The sequence below is a fragment of the Sciurus vulgaris genome, assembly GCF_902686455.1.
Source record: "Sciurus vulgaris genome assembly, chromosome: 12".
In the NCBI taxonomy this organism is placed as follows: domain Eukaryota; kingdom Metazoa; phylum Chordata; class Mammalia; order Rodentia; family Sciuridae; genus Sciurus; species Sciurus vulgaris.
The window spans coordinates 25347241-25360745 of record NC_136473.1 but is presented as its reverse complement, the minus strand read 5'-3'; the positions used below and the strand labels follow the sequence as shown (position 1 = coordinate 25360745).

General features: G+C 39.8%; 1 protein-coding gene and 1 long non-coding RNA gene across 5 annotated transcripts in view; one reads left to right on the top strand and one right to left on the bottom strand.

Moving 5' to 3' along the window:
• The window catches only part of LOC306641285 (LIM zinc-binding domain-containing Nebulette-like), a 241115-nt gene that overhangs the window by 67822 nt on the left and 159788 nt on the right, over positions 1–13505 (bottom strand). For all 4 annotated transcript variants that reach the window (XR_013758104.1, XR_013758105.1, XM_079106347.1 and 1 more), the window contains exon 3: positions 12948–13032. Coding sequence is in view for 2 of the 4 variants with exons in the window: in XM_079106347.1 (XP_078962473.1) it covers positions 12948–13032 (85 nt within the window). In the remaining 2 variants the exon portion in view is untranslated. The remainder of the gene's footprint in view (positions 1–12947; positions 13033–13505) is intronic.
• LOC306641289 overlaps positions 1–13505 on the top strand; it is a 263290-nt gene that overhangs the window by 110209 nt on the left and 139576 nt on the right. The gene's annotated exons all lie outside the window — the stretch shown is intronic.

Sequence of the window (13505 nt, the reverse complement as noted above, 5' to 3'; positions counted from 1 at the left end):
TAATTATGTTTATGCTTATTATTAGTAGATGGGTGATCTATCCTCTGGAAGAGGTGATACTTTGCCAATCTCATTGCCACACTTCCAGAAATACTATTTCTCTTATACTTTTTTCACATTAAAACACATGGAAGGACTAAAATACACAGGAACTGCAAAGAAGATTCACTTGACAGGGAACTTACAGGGCAATAGTACAGTTCTTTTAGAGACTAGCAGTAAATTTAATCACAGTTAGCCATTGATAACAAAAGAGAAAAGATATCCATGTTTTCTCAGTTTTTCAGGAAACTATGTCCAAGTTAGCTTCATTTTATATATGTGTATGTATGTATGTGTGTGTGTGTATACATATATACATGTACACATATAATACACAGATGTATGAATACACATAACTATATACATGTATAAGAATATGTATATATAAATATATCTATACATATATGCTTGTTGTGTATGATATATTATATCCATATCTACATGTATGTGTATTATACTGACACACACAACCCTAAGACTTTAAGTGGTATTCCAATAGAGAATTAAATGTTCTAAGAATGTAAAGGTTCAGATCCTTGGAAATTATCCAGTTCTTCTATCCAAGGACTAACTGATCCTGCTTATGCTTCCAAGATCAGATGGGATCAGGCACATTCAGATAGATGGCTACAGATACAAATTATCCAATTCAAGGGGAATCTTAGAAAGAATATATTCTCTAATAGCTTAAACACAGTTAAGATATTCTTTAGTTGTAATTTTAATGGTTTGTGAGCATTAGAGTCATTCTAGAAGTAAATTTTTAAAAATATTTATTAAGGCTCCAAGATTATTTATTTTATTTAAAACAGGATAGGATTATTGGCTTCACTGTTCTTCACTTTTTTGGAACTTGAATCTTGGTATAATTAGCTAACTATTGCCTAACAGTACTATGTGCTGAGTAAGCTAACTCTGTTAACTGAAGATGCTTCTTGGATTTCCCTTAGAAGTTAGTCATAGACCATAGATTCCCTTTAAAAAAAAAAAAATCCATATGAACAGACATTCAGAGTGTTGATCAAAAAGGGTCCAGAACTGCTATACTAGTGAGGATCAAATAAGTGTCACTTTCATTCTAATTTGCCATCATCCTGACTCTTCACCAGAAGACAACTGAGAGGTGAGAAGGGAAATTCTAACTGCTCTGTTTAAACATTTTGTAAAGCCAAAAAAAACCATTAAAAAGGTACAGGCAATAGTTTTGGAAGCCCACATAGAGGTCCTGTTTCAAGAATACAATGCAATGATTATTCTGAATGGAAATGTTTCTAAAGAATGAAGCTACCATAGACATCTTTTCCCTGTGGAATTTCTTGAACAGGTTTTCACCCTTTACCAGGCCCCTGCAGAATTCCAGTTGAAAGGTCTTTCTGAAATTGGGTGGAAGTTCTAAACAAAGTTCTAAGGAAAAGTGAAATGATAACTAGGCCAGATAAGTTCTGATAAAAAATAATAATCAGCCCATTCACATATGCACTTTATAAGAGTCAAAACATTCAGTACCCCAAAGCACACTGTGTGCCTTTTCGGAATCCAGAACCAACCATTCTTCAAGTTCAGCTTTGTGGCCTGAGGCCATCATGAAGCAGAGGTTTCAGAGCGGCATCCTGCATTCTAAAAATAGTTAAGGAAATTAATGAGTTTGGGAGGGTTCCCTCCTCTTCTATTTTATGGAATACTTTGAGAAGTATTGGAATGAGCTCTTCCTTAAAGGTTTTGTAGAACTCGGCTGAGAATCCATCTGGTCCCGGACTTTTCTTTGTTGGTAGGCTTTTGATGACTTCTTCTATTTCAGTACTTGAAATTGGTCTATTTAAATTGTTTATGTCCTCCTCATTCAGTTTAGGCAATTCATATGTCTCTAGAAACCTGTTGATGTCTTCGAAATTTTCTATTTTGTTGGAGTATAGATTTTCAAAATAGCTTCTAATTATGTTTTGTATTTCCATCCTGTCTGTTGTGATATTTCCTTGTTCATTCCGAATTTTAGTGATTTGGGTTTTCTCTCGTCTTCTCTTTGTTAGTGTGGCTAAAGGTTTATCAATTTTGTATATTTTTTCGAAGAAATATGCAATGGAGAAAAGATAGCCTCTTCAACAAATGGTGCTGGGAGAATTGGAAATCCATATGCAACAGAATGAAACTAAACCCATATCTCTCACCATGCACGAAACTAAACTCAAAATGGATTAAGGACCTCGGAATCAGACCAGAGACCCTGCAGATTATAGAAGAAAAAGTAGGTCCAAATCTTCACCTTGTTGGTCTAGGACCAGACTTCCTTAACAGGACTCCCATAGCACAAGAAATAAAAGCTAGAATCAACCACTGGGATAGATTCAAACTAAAAAGCTTTCTCTCAGCAAAGGAAACTATCAGCAACGCGAAGAAAGAGCCTACAGAGTGGGAGAATATCTTTGCCAATCATACTTCAGATAGAGCACTAATCTCCAGAATCTATAAAGAACTCAAAAAACTCTACTCCAAGAATTCAAACAGTCCAGTCAACAAATGGGCTAAGGAAATGAATAGACACTTCACAGAAGAAGATCTACAAGCAATCAACAAACATATGGAAAAATGTTCAACATCTCTAGTAATAAGAGAAATGTAAATCAAAACCACCCTAAGATTCCATCTCACCCCAATTAGAATGGCGATTATCAAGAATACGAGCAACAACAGGTGTTGGCGAGGATGTGGGGAGAAAGGTACACTCATACACTGCTGGTGGGGCTGCAAATTAGTGCAGCCACTATGGAAAGCAGTGTGGAGATTCCTTAGAAAACTTGGAATGGAACCACCATTTGACCCAGCTATCCCACTCCTTGGCCTATACCCAAAGGACTTAAAATCTGCATACTACAGAAATACAGCCACATCAATGTTCATAGCTGCTCAATTCACAATAGCCAGACTGTGGAACCAACCTAGATGCCCTTCAATTGATGAGTGGATAAAGAAACTGTGGTATATATATACTATGGAATATTACTCAGCCATAAAGAATGATAAAATTATGACATTTGCAGGCAAATGGATGAAATTGGAGAATATCATGCTAAGTGAGATAAGCCAATCTCAAAAAGCCAAAGGACGAATGATATCGCTAATAAGTGGAGGTTGACACATAATGGGGGGGAGGGAAGGGTTAGAGTTAGGGTTAGGGAGGGGGGCAAGTATGGAGGAAGGAACTACTGTATAGAGGGTAAAGAGGGGTGGGAGGGGTGGGGGGAAGGGAAAAAATAACAGAATGAATCAAACAACATTGCTCTATGTAAATTTATGATTACACAAATGGTATGCCTTTACGCCATGTACAAACAGAGAAACAACATGTATCCCATTTGTTTACAATAAAAAAAAAAAAAAAAAAAAGGAAATTAAGGGTAGTTCCTGGGAGCTCCCCAGAAAGCATCCTTGGCATCCCACAAAGAACATGGGACCTTCAACTATCTTCCACACCACATGAGAGACCACGATGCTGGGAAATACGACTCAGCATCATGATCTGAATTGTTCCACCCTGCCCACCATGCTGTGCGGTGTCCAAGTCTGTCACTGAGGTGGGATGGGGTGAGTAGTCCAGACAACTACTTTGGTCTTCTTCCTCCATCTGTCTAATACACCTCTCTCATCTTCACTCTTTGCAGTATCGACCAGCAGAAAAAGGAGAGGTCATGTTTCAGACTCTCCTTAATCAACCTTAGTTAATTATTCTCTTAACTAATTAAGAGTATTAAGAAATACTCAGTTCCCTCATGCACCTACTAATTTAATAAAGTATGATTGCTTTAGATTATTTTCTCTATGTCTTTGAGCTGCTGTTTGGGTCCACGGAATCAACTCAATGTCAGACTCAGCAAAACAAATTGTTCCTAAAAAGGGAAATGGGAGCCAGGCATGGTGGCGCACACCTGTAATGCCAGCGGCTCGGTAGGCTGAGGCAGGAGGATCTTGAGTTCAAAGCCAGCCTCAGCAAAAGCGAGGTGCTAAATGAAAAGTCTCTAAATAAAATGCAAAAAAGGGCTGATGATGTGGCGCAGTAGTTTTAGTGCTCCTAAGTTCAATCCCTGGTACCCAAAACAAAATGGAAATGGGGCTGCAAAAGAACAAACTGAAGTATTATAGAGAGAAGAAACCAACCTTTTCTATTGTCTTGATGGTACTAAGAACCAAATCCAGGGCCTCATGCTTGCTAAGTGCATGCTCTACCACTGAGTTACACCCCCAGTCCTGTAAGACCAACATGTAAAGTTCAAAAGCACCCTCGAAATCAAAACCATTCAAGAAAAAGCTTAAAATTATGAACCCATAAAGTAAATAAACTAAAATACGTGGGAATTTGCTGAAGCATACCAAGAGTACAGTTATTCTGGTGACTGCCACATAGGAAATTCAAAAAAAATCTTCTGAAGAATTTGGAAGGTCATATACCATGTCACACATGACCTTGAATATAAGTTATGGAAGTTTAACAACAGATAAGTAAAACTACTCACTGTTCACACTGCATTAAAAAATTTACATGAATATTTAGAAATACATTTTTGCCCAAAACTGTTTTTCAAAGGGTTTGTGATCTCTTGTGTTTTCACCACTCACTCGGGTGGTGATGGGACAAAGTTGTATTACTGCGTGATCATTAGTGGTTCCTCTATAAAACAGTGCTCAGCACCAACAGATGTGGGACACAGGGAAGAACAGCTTGATCTCTTAACTCCAGACTGAAGATGGAACTAGTTGTTCTCAGTGAATGGACATTATTTTCTTCCATCCTGTGTTGATTTTAAGCATGTGTTGTACAAAATTAGACACATCTTTCAAAGTAAAACTGACTTGTCTGTCAACTTCACTGGATCTAAGTGATCATCCAGTCATGACCTTCAGCCAAGACCCAGGACCAGTCCAGAGAGAGAGCTTTTAAGGGAATGGTCAAATGGAATCACAGGTCTGATTATTACTATTTTGGCAGAAAAGAATAATGGTTTCTTTTCCTCGAGTTCTTTTATTACTAACTTAAGATGCTATGCAGAACATTTTTGTACAGAAATCAGAGATCATTACAAGTGGGAGGAATTTTAGGGATTACCTAGTATAACCCATCATTTTGTGCCCTGAAAAGGATCAGTGGCACTTAGTAGAAGAGGACAGGAAGAAAACCCAGATCTCCTGATGACTGGTTGAGTGCTATATTTTACCAAATAAAATCAAAGTGTGGATGACAGGTTAGCAATTTACCTACAATGCATTGAAATACAAAATAGAAATAAAGAGTATTTCTTATAGCTGCTTGTGATTCCTCACGAGTCCCCGCCATGCTGAGGTGGGAGGAACTTAATATAGTTCCATCCATTATGCTCAGTCCAGTCAATAATTCAAACAACCTTGGTAAATTCAGATTTTCCTGTTTCCCATCTCCTCTCCAAATTGGCATCTAAATGTGAGTGAGCAGGGAGGGTTCTGGTGGTCTCAGAGGGAGGTGGGAAGTCTCCTGTGGCTTCAGTGGCATCTGTCCTCTCAGTCACTAGACACCCTGTTGGTGTCCGACACTGTAAGACTGTGGCTGCTGACCTCATTGTGTATTTTTGGGCTGAACAAGAGCCTTTGTGGTATTCCCTGAAGATTCCGTCCCTCCTTGCTGTTCTCTAAGGTCTATCCAACTAACTCAGGCCTGCACAACCTACTCCTGGCTACCTGGACACATTGTTCCTACAGTGGCAAAGCCTCTGGGAGCTTTCCAGTGAGCATCCATGGCATCCCTCCACAAGGTACCCAAGAGCTTCTGTCCCCTTTCCATGCCACATGAGATTTAAAAAACGCAACTCAGTTTCTGACCCTGCCCCCCATGTGGAGAGTTAAGTCTGTCACTGAGGTGGCAGGAGGTTAGGACTGTATCTTCTGGGTGCTCTTCTCTGCTTTTGACTTTTTCTTCCATCTAACAGTCTCCCCCATCTTCCCTCTTTAATACTTCAGCCAGCAGAGAGGGGTGGTCTTGATTCAGTCTCTGTTATTTTGCCTTCTTCCCACAACCTATCATAGCCAACAGATGGAGTTATGGGGTAGGTATTCCCTTTCAAAGGGGGCCATATTCCCACCTTTCCAAAGTGGTGCTCACTCAGTTCCTTTATCCAGGACCATGAGTAAGGTGGTATGGCAGAATATGATTTACAGGAGATAAAGGAGAAAAAAAAAAAAAAAAACATTTGATTTAGAATTTTTTAAAAATTTCTCATCACGGCTGTTATGGGCATGACCCCAGAGTCATGAAATGGATAGACCCTACAGTCATCCCTCAGTATTCACGGGGGATTGAGTCCAGCACCACCCCCAACTTCCATGGATACAAAAATCAGCAAGTGCCCAAGTCCATGATACAAAATGATATACTATTTGCATGTGACTAAACATATCCTCCCATATACTTTAAATCATCTCTAGGTTATTTATAATAGCTAATACAATGCAGATGCCATGTAAATAGTAGTTATACTATGTTGCTTAGGGAAAAGTGACAAGAGAGGGGGAAAAAAGCCAGTACGTGTTCAATACAGACACCATTTTCTATCTCTAGGAGGTTGAATTCACGGATGCAGACCCCACATATATGGAGGAACACCTGGGTATTCAAATTCCTAATTCCAGGGCCAGTTATCTGATTCCAGTCTACTCAATAGCAGCAAATACCCATCCACACCCTTCGCCATGAGCTGCAGGGATGGTGGAAAGGGAAGTAGGGTGAGCCAGGAGGGCATCAAGGGACCAACTTTGTTGGGACTTGGGAAACACATGGAAAGGATATGGGTCTCTTCAGGAGGGTAAAGAGGAGAACTCCAAGCCCCTGTGATTAAAGGCTGCAAAACCCAGTCATGACACAGCAAGTCAAAACATCTTGGCTGTCTCCCTGACTCCCACTATTGACATTTTTGTCTCTTACATCATCTTATCCAGGAGTAAAACAGAAAAAAGAAATCTGACTTATGGGAAATTATGGGGGTTAGAGTTAACATCTGCTCAGCATGCACCACACTGAGTGAATTCATATTTCTCCTTTGAAGTTCTTATTCACATTCATCCCTTCCTCCATGTGAAACATAATCCCTCATCATTTTCACTGCCTCAAAACCTTGAAGAGAAGCATGCTGAAGATTCTCCCCATGAACTTTTACCTCCAGATATACAAGAATCTCATTGCCATGGGATCCAAAGACAGCAAGAAATGGTTAAAAAAATTTTTTTAAGATGTGATGTATTATGCTGCCAAAATTAAATTCAAAAGAAAGAGAAAATTAAAAGGTAACTATGAATGGTTGCTTGTCCAAGACATAAGAACTACCAACAAAAACTTTGTGAAGAGACTGTCTTCCTGTTTAGAAGTCTGAAGTGGTTCAATGAGATAAGGGATAGTAAGAGGATCCAACAAAGAGCAGAACCAGTCAAGATGAGGAAGCGGAGGGCAAGATGCATCTGCATTTAGAAATGGGGTCTGCAGCTGGACAGGATGCAGCAGAGCGCTCGGAAAGGCCTTGATGTGTCCATCTGCAGAAAGGCACCAGGTCTCCAACTCTCAGAAAATACTTAGTTAAAACATAATTAAGATACACTCAACTCTTTCTGCAGGTCTTATCAGTGTTACTATTTCCTTCCCCACCTCTCCCCCCATTATAGGGGCTCAAACTCAGAAGCTTATCCATGCCAGGCAAGTGCTCTACCACTGAGCTACACCCCAGCCCTACCATTTAACCTATTTTGGTTATTATTTTACTATCACCCTCTTTCCCACTAGATCATAAGCCCCCTAAGGAGAAAACCTCATCTGGTTTTTCTCACTGCAGTATCCCCAGTGGCATAGGATTTGGCATAGTGTTCAGGGACAAGAGGAATTTAGGTCTAACTTTTGACATTGTAGAGAACCATGGAATGGGATTTGAAACATACAGATGAATCTATTCAAAATGGCGCACCAGTCATCTTCTGGTAGTAACCACAGTTCCCCGGTCAGGGATTTGTTGCTTTGAAGGAAGTCAGACTTCAGTGGATGCTCTTTAAAATAAAACTGCCGCTCAACAGGCTACAAGTAATTAACACCTTACTGGTTAGATGACAGATAATTGAGGTAGAAACCCTCTGGAAATGGAACATAGAATGAAGAGGTACAGAAAGGGGCTAAGGCTGTGTTCGGAAAAGCAAGCATCCACAAGACCTCATTTTTGAGCTTCCAAATGCTTATATTAAACATGTGTCTCCAATCCTCCCATGAAGATATTTAACAATCATGTTCCTTATATTTAAAAATCATGGTACCCTCTCACCCTTACCACTATCATAATCGTATTTCCTGTGAACCATGTTTTATATGCCTCTGCAGAAACTTGCAAGGTTAAAAAATAATCAACACAGATTGCAACCTGAAGACTCAAAGGTTCCAGCTTCATTTCTTATCTGTAATCATCTTCAATCTTTTATCTTATCAGTACTCATAAATTACCCACACTCCATTTAAGAACACAGAGAATCCCCAATCCCTATTATTTTCAGCATGATTGCAAACAGCTAAGCCAATCATACAAACAACTAAGTGGGGAAGCAGCTAACATTTCATCTTCATTTTGAGTAATATTTTTCAAAACTGTGCCCTCAGAGGCTCAGGGTTTCCAAAAGCCCTGGGATGAGAAAGCAGGAGTAACGTGGAGAAGGCAGGGGTGTGGCCCCCACACGCTGGGCCAGTCCCACAGCTCCCTGGTGTTCTCTTTTCTGGGTTGGCTGAGGGGCTTCCACTTGAAATTCCCATTTCCATGCCTTTAAGGAATGTGTAGACTCCTGACTTAGAGTACTCAAAGCATCTGAGCCTTCTCTTCCAAGAGTGTGTGCCATGCAGTCTGGAAAAAGAAATGCTTTCAACGACAGTGTGTTAGAATAACAAGCTAAGGAAATTTCTCCTGTAAGGGATTTTTCATCTGGCTTGACTTTTTAAAATCAAAGAATTCCCCAAATTACACAAAGTTTGGATTCCAAAAGTTCCATGTGTAAGGGCTTTGAAATTCAGGACTCACTTTCCAACTACAAAAGAATAATAATAATAATAATAATAAGATGATGATGATGATGATGACGATGATGATGATGATGAGGAGGAGGAGGAGGAGGAGGAGGAGGAGGAGGAGAAGGAGGAGGAGGAGGAGGCTGGTCCCAAAGAAAGCAATAAAAGCCTGATGCCTCATAGGTGAACTCTGATGTTATTAATCCCACTGGAAGTGAAGTTTCACTTGTGCTTCTTGTTGAATGGGTTATGCAGGCCAGCAGGGCTCCTAAACACCATTGATGTTACTTCTCTGAAGTAGTTCATCCTGTGATGTCTGATAAAAAGGGAGCAAGTGATGATAAAAGGGATTCCCCGCCCTTTCTTCCTCTTGAAGGCCAAGTTCCAGGGTAGCCCACATCCACTGTGGTCAGGAGCTGGCCAAGTGGATGTCCACCAGTTGTTTGGGAGCTAAACAATGGCCTGTAAGCTACTGCCTGGTACCAGTTCTGGAAAATGAACTCCTGGAAGCTGCTTTATTCTTCAGTATTTGATATTATTTTACTAGAACTTCTGGCACCTAATATGAATCCCCGCATAGGTATAAACTGCTTGCAATGTATATGACCCTCTCAGAGGGAAGGAAGGGAAAAAAAGGAAGAAAAAGTAAAGGAAGAGATAACAATGTGTGACTATAAACAATATTCTAAAGTGGATGGAAAATTAATATTTGTTTTTCCACCATATTTGTTCATTTGGTAAACTAGTGAACTGAGAGAAAAGTACTAGTTTTAACCAAATAATTCTAAAAGATTTCAAGATTTTTTGAAGATTAGGAGCTATGAACCAATTTGCTTCATGTGGCATCACAAATTCCCAAAACAAGAATATAAAAGATGAATAGTCAATTCTCCATCCAAATTGGTGAGCTGTTCAGAATTCAAGATATCAAAACTCTAAGGAAATGATCTGTTGCAGAATCAAATCATATAATGGGCTAAAATTAGATCGAGTGCCATTACTGAGCATTGCCACTAGGAAAGATATCTTTCCATGCTTTTGTAAAAATGGAAATACTCTTATAGAAGTGTAACCTCTCATCCAGAAAAAAATACACCAGCGATTTCTTCACACTTCCCCTTTGTACACAATCCTACCTTTAAATACTGCAGCATCCCTTGTATTGCAAAAATTTCCATTTCTAGGCTCTTTCTGGGCAGCAAGACCAGGGTACTATTAAGACCACCAGAGGGTCACAGATCCAGGCTCTATTCCAAGTTCAAGTTCTTACCAGCTAAGCTTGCAAGGGCAAATTATTTAAGGTCTTTAAATTTTGAGTTCTTTATCTATATAGGAATAGTAATAAATATCTTATAGGGCTGTTTGAGAGTTGATAAAATAGGAAATAATACATGAAAAATTATGTGCCTGGCATACAAAAAGGCCGTTGATGATGTCTTTATACCCCACGTTCAACACAATTCCTTGTGCATAGTAGGTAATCAATTTGTGTTTCTTGAACTGAACTGAATTTCTCCACATTGCCTGCTTGATAAAGTTTACATTTTCTTTCTAAAGATCACATTTGAGCAAAATATATATATATTTTTTCCCAGTAGTACTAGGAATTAAACCAAGGGCCTCAAGCATACTTGCAAACCCTCCACCACTGAGCTATATCCCCAGCACTTTTTACTTTTTATTTTTTTTTTTAATTTTGAGACAGGGTCTAACTACATTGCCCAGGCTAGTCTCTAACTTGCAAACTTCTTGCCTCATCTCCCAAGCAGTTGGGATTAAAGGCATGAGCTAACTTATCCACTTGGATCAAAATCTTAAAGAGAATCCAGTGCCTTCACCTGACCACTGCTTGGTGATCTCATATCACTTTACCTGTATCTCCCTTACCTCTTGTCCTACCTGCCTAGAATTATCTGCATATGCTGCCTGGCAAAGCTTGATGCTTGCTACATAGAGAAGAATGAAATCAACCTTTCAGAAAACAGTGACCTCCTCTTTTCTTTGCATTTCCAGCTGCACATGCCTCTGAGCTGAGCTGAAGCACCTCTAACCACTCATGAGCCTGAGAGGAGCAGGGTGCCTTCAGAAGGAAGGAGTCAGGGTTTATACCAAATTCCTCTTCAACCTTCATGGCTCCACATCTGGTGTCCTTGTTTCTTCTCTTTTAATTGATATAATTCTATTATGAAAACCTGGTACCTAACATAGATCCCAAAGCTTGAGAGGATTTAACCCCTATGTATAAACTGCTGGTAGTGTTTATGACCCTCTCAAAAAGAGGGAGGGGTGGGGAAAAAAGAGAAAGAAAAATAAAGGAAGAGAGAACATGTAAGGATTCCCCACCTCTAGCATGAAACACTACCCAGCCTAGTCCACGTAGATCCCTCCCTTTCCAAGATCTTATGGTCAATTAAACATAGTCATTCCAGGTGTTAATCCTCTTTGTTTTGCATGTCCTATACACTGAGTGAAGGGAGGATAAACTAATTATAAATTCTTTTGCATAGTACCAGGTTATGTTTGAAGTATTTACCTAGAATTTTCTAATTAATGCTAAGTTGGCATATGGAAGAAAGACACATGGATCTGCACAGACTGGAACCAAGTTGTGGTATTCCCAGGAGCATAAAGAAGGGACCTCCTTGCTGTTCTCTGTAACAGCATCTCTCTTTGGCCAGCCCTTAATTTTTAGAACAAATGGCTTAGTACACAACAATTGGCATTTTACACAAACCAAACATCAGCTCCCAATCAAGTCTTCTACTTTGAGTTCTATTTTCTGTAAGAAAGGGAATCACAATCTCCCCTGTGATTAAGCCACCAAGGAAATAATTTTATTCTTGGTGACAGCAAGCTGACAATTCCCATGAGGAACTTGAGGCTGATGTTTTCAAAGCCTATTAGCTAGGCACCTTTTTCTACACATATTCTGCTTTTTCTTCTTCACACCAGGAATTCTTCATCATCATCGTCATCATGATCAGACTCCCCAGTCACAAAATATTTTTTTTAACTTTTCAAAATGCTTTCGCACCTGACTATCTCCATTTGATACTGCAGCCACCTCAAGGCAGGTAGACAACAGAGACTATTTCACTTTACAGAAGCACAAAGAATCAGGGCAGCTGACCCAAGGCCACAACTAATGAACAGCTGACGGGGGCCTACCACCCAGCCTTCCTTCTTCCCTCCTTGGTGTGGTTTTACTACACCATTGACCAATGGGCTGAAATGTAGCTATTTACCATCTTCCCATACCTTGTCAGGCAAGGTCACTTCTTCAAAAGAGTGCCCTGCGTTTCTTGAAGAGATTGAGTGTCCCTGTAGGGAAACCCTGCCATTCTAAACCCTAGTCTTAGCCGATGTGCTTCACCATATTGAAGGCAAGTTGGCATCCAAAATGGTTGAGTGGGAGCCAATTGTGGTGTTCTAATCTTTGTTCATGCTGTCAATGTGACATATGAAAAAAATATGAATAAAGTGACAGGATGAAAACAAAGCTAGTAGCTGGTGTGAGATACACAGACGGGGTGTTAGCCCCACATGCACTGCAATTGGGTCAAGTTAACACCTTGTGTTTTCCCTACATATGCGGTGTGGAAAAGCTATTTATAAAATGTTTTTAAATATTTGGGACCAAATATATCAATATTGTTGGAAAACACTTCCTCTGACCAGAACTCATTTATTTGCTCTAGTCCCAAGTGAATAACAGAACCAACAAAATCAGGATGATCCAAGACCAGGAACAATGCTGGCTGGTGACTGTCATGAATAATACAATGACAGAAATTTTAGAAGAGTGGCCTTTCAAATAATCTTTAATACCAATATGCACAAAAATAGAGCTTCCAGAAATTACCTGACTCTGCAATTCACTTTGCTGCTTCAGGCGAAGATTTTCAGGTGTATCCGCCACTGTGGTGAAGGACTGCTTTGGATAGTGTCTGTGGAGAAATTTTTTAAAAGAACATAGTTAAAATAACTGTGCTACAAAACAATGCTTTAACACCAATTGTTTCATCCCTTGCTTCTGTCGCAGAGGAAGAGGTACTGGTCCTCTTGGTTAAGGTCATCTGTCATTATTCTGGATCTCACCAGTTCTCATAACCCTCTATCACAAGGCCTTCCCCACTCTCTCCCAAAACTTTAACTTCAGCTTCTCTATTGTGTTAGCTACTTCCAAGAGCATTCAAAGCTCAAAGCTCTCCTCACTTTTATTATCCCTTCCCTTCACCCACCCACCAGGCCAGCACGTATATTGTCATTCTATCCTTAAGCCAAACTTCTATAAGAAGAGGCAAACTTCACTGTCCTTGCTCATTGCCTCTTCAACTCCCTCCTCAACTCTTGGTCTTCAAGCTTGTTTCCAGAAGTTTCTTTCCCCAGAGTCCTAATGACTTCCTGTGCACCCTTCTAG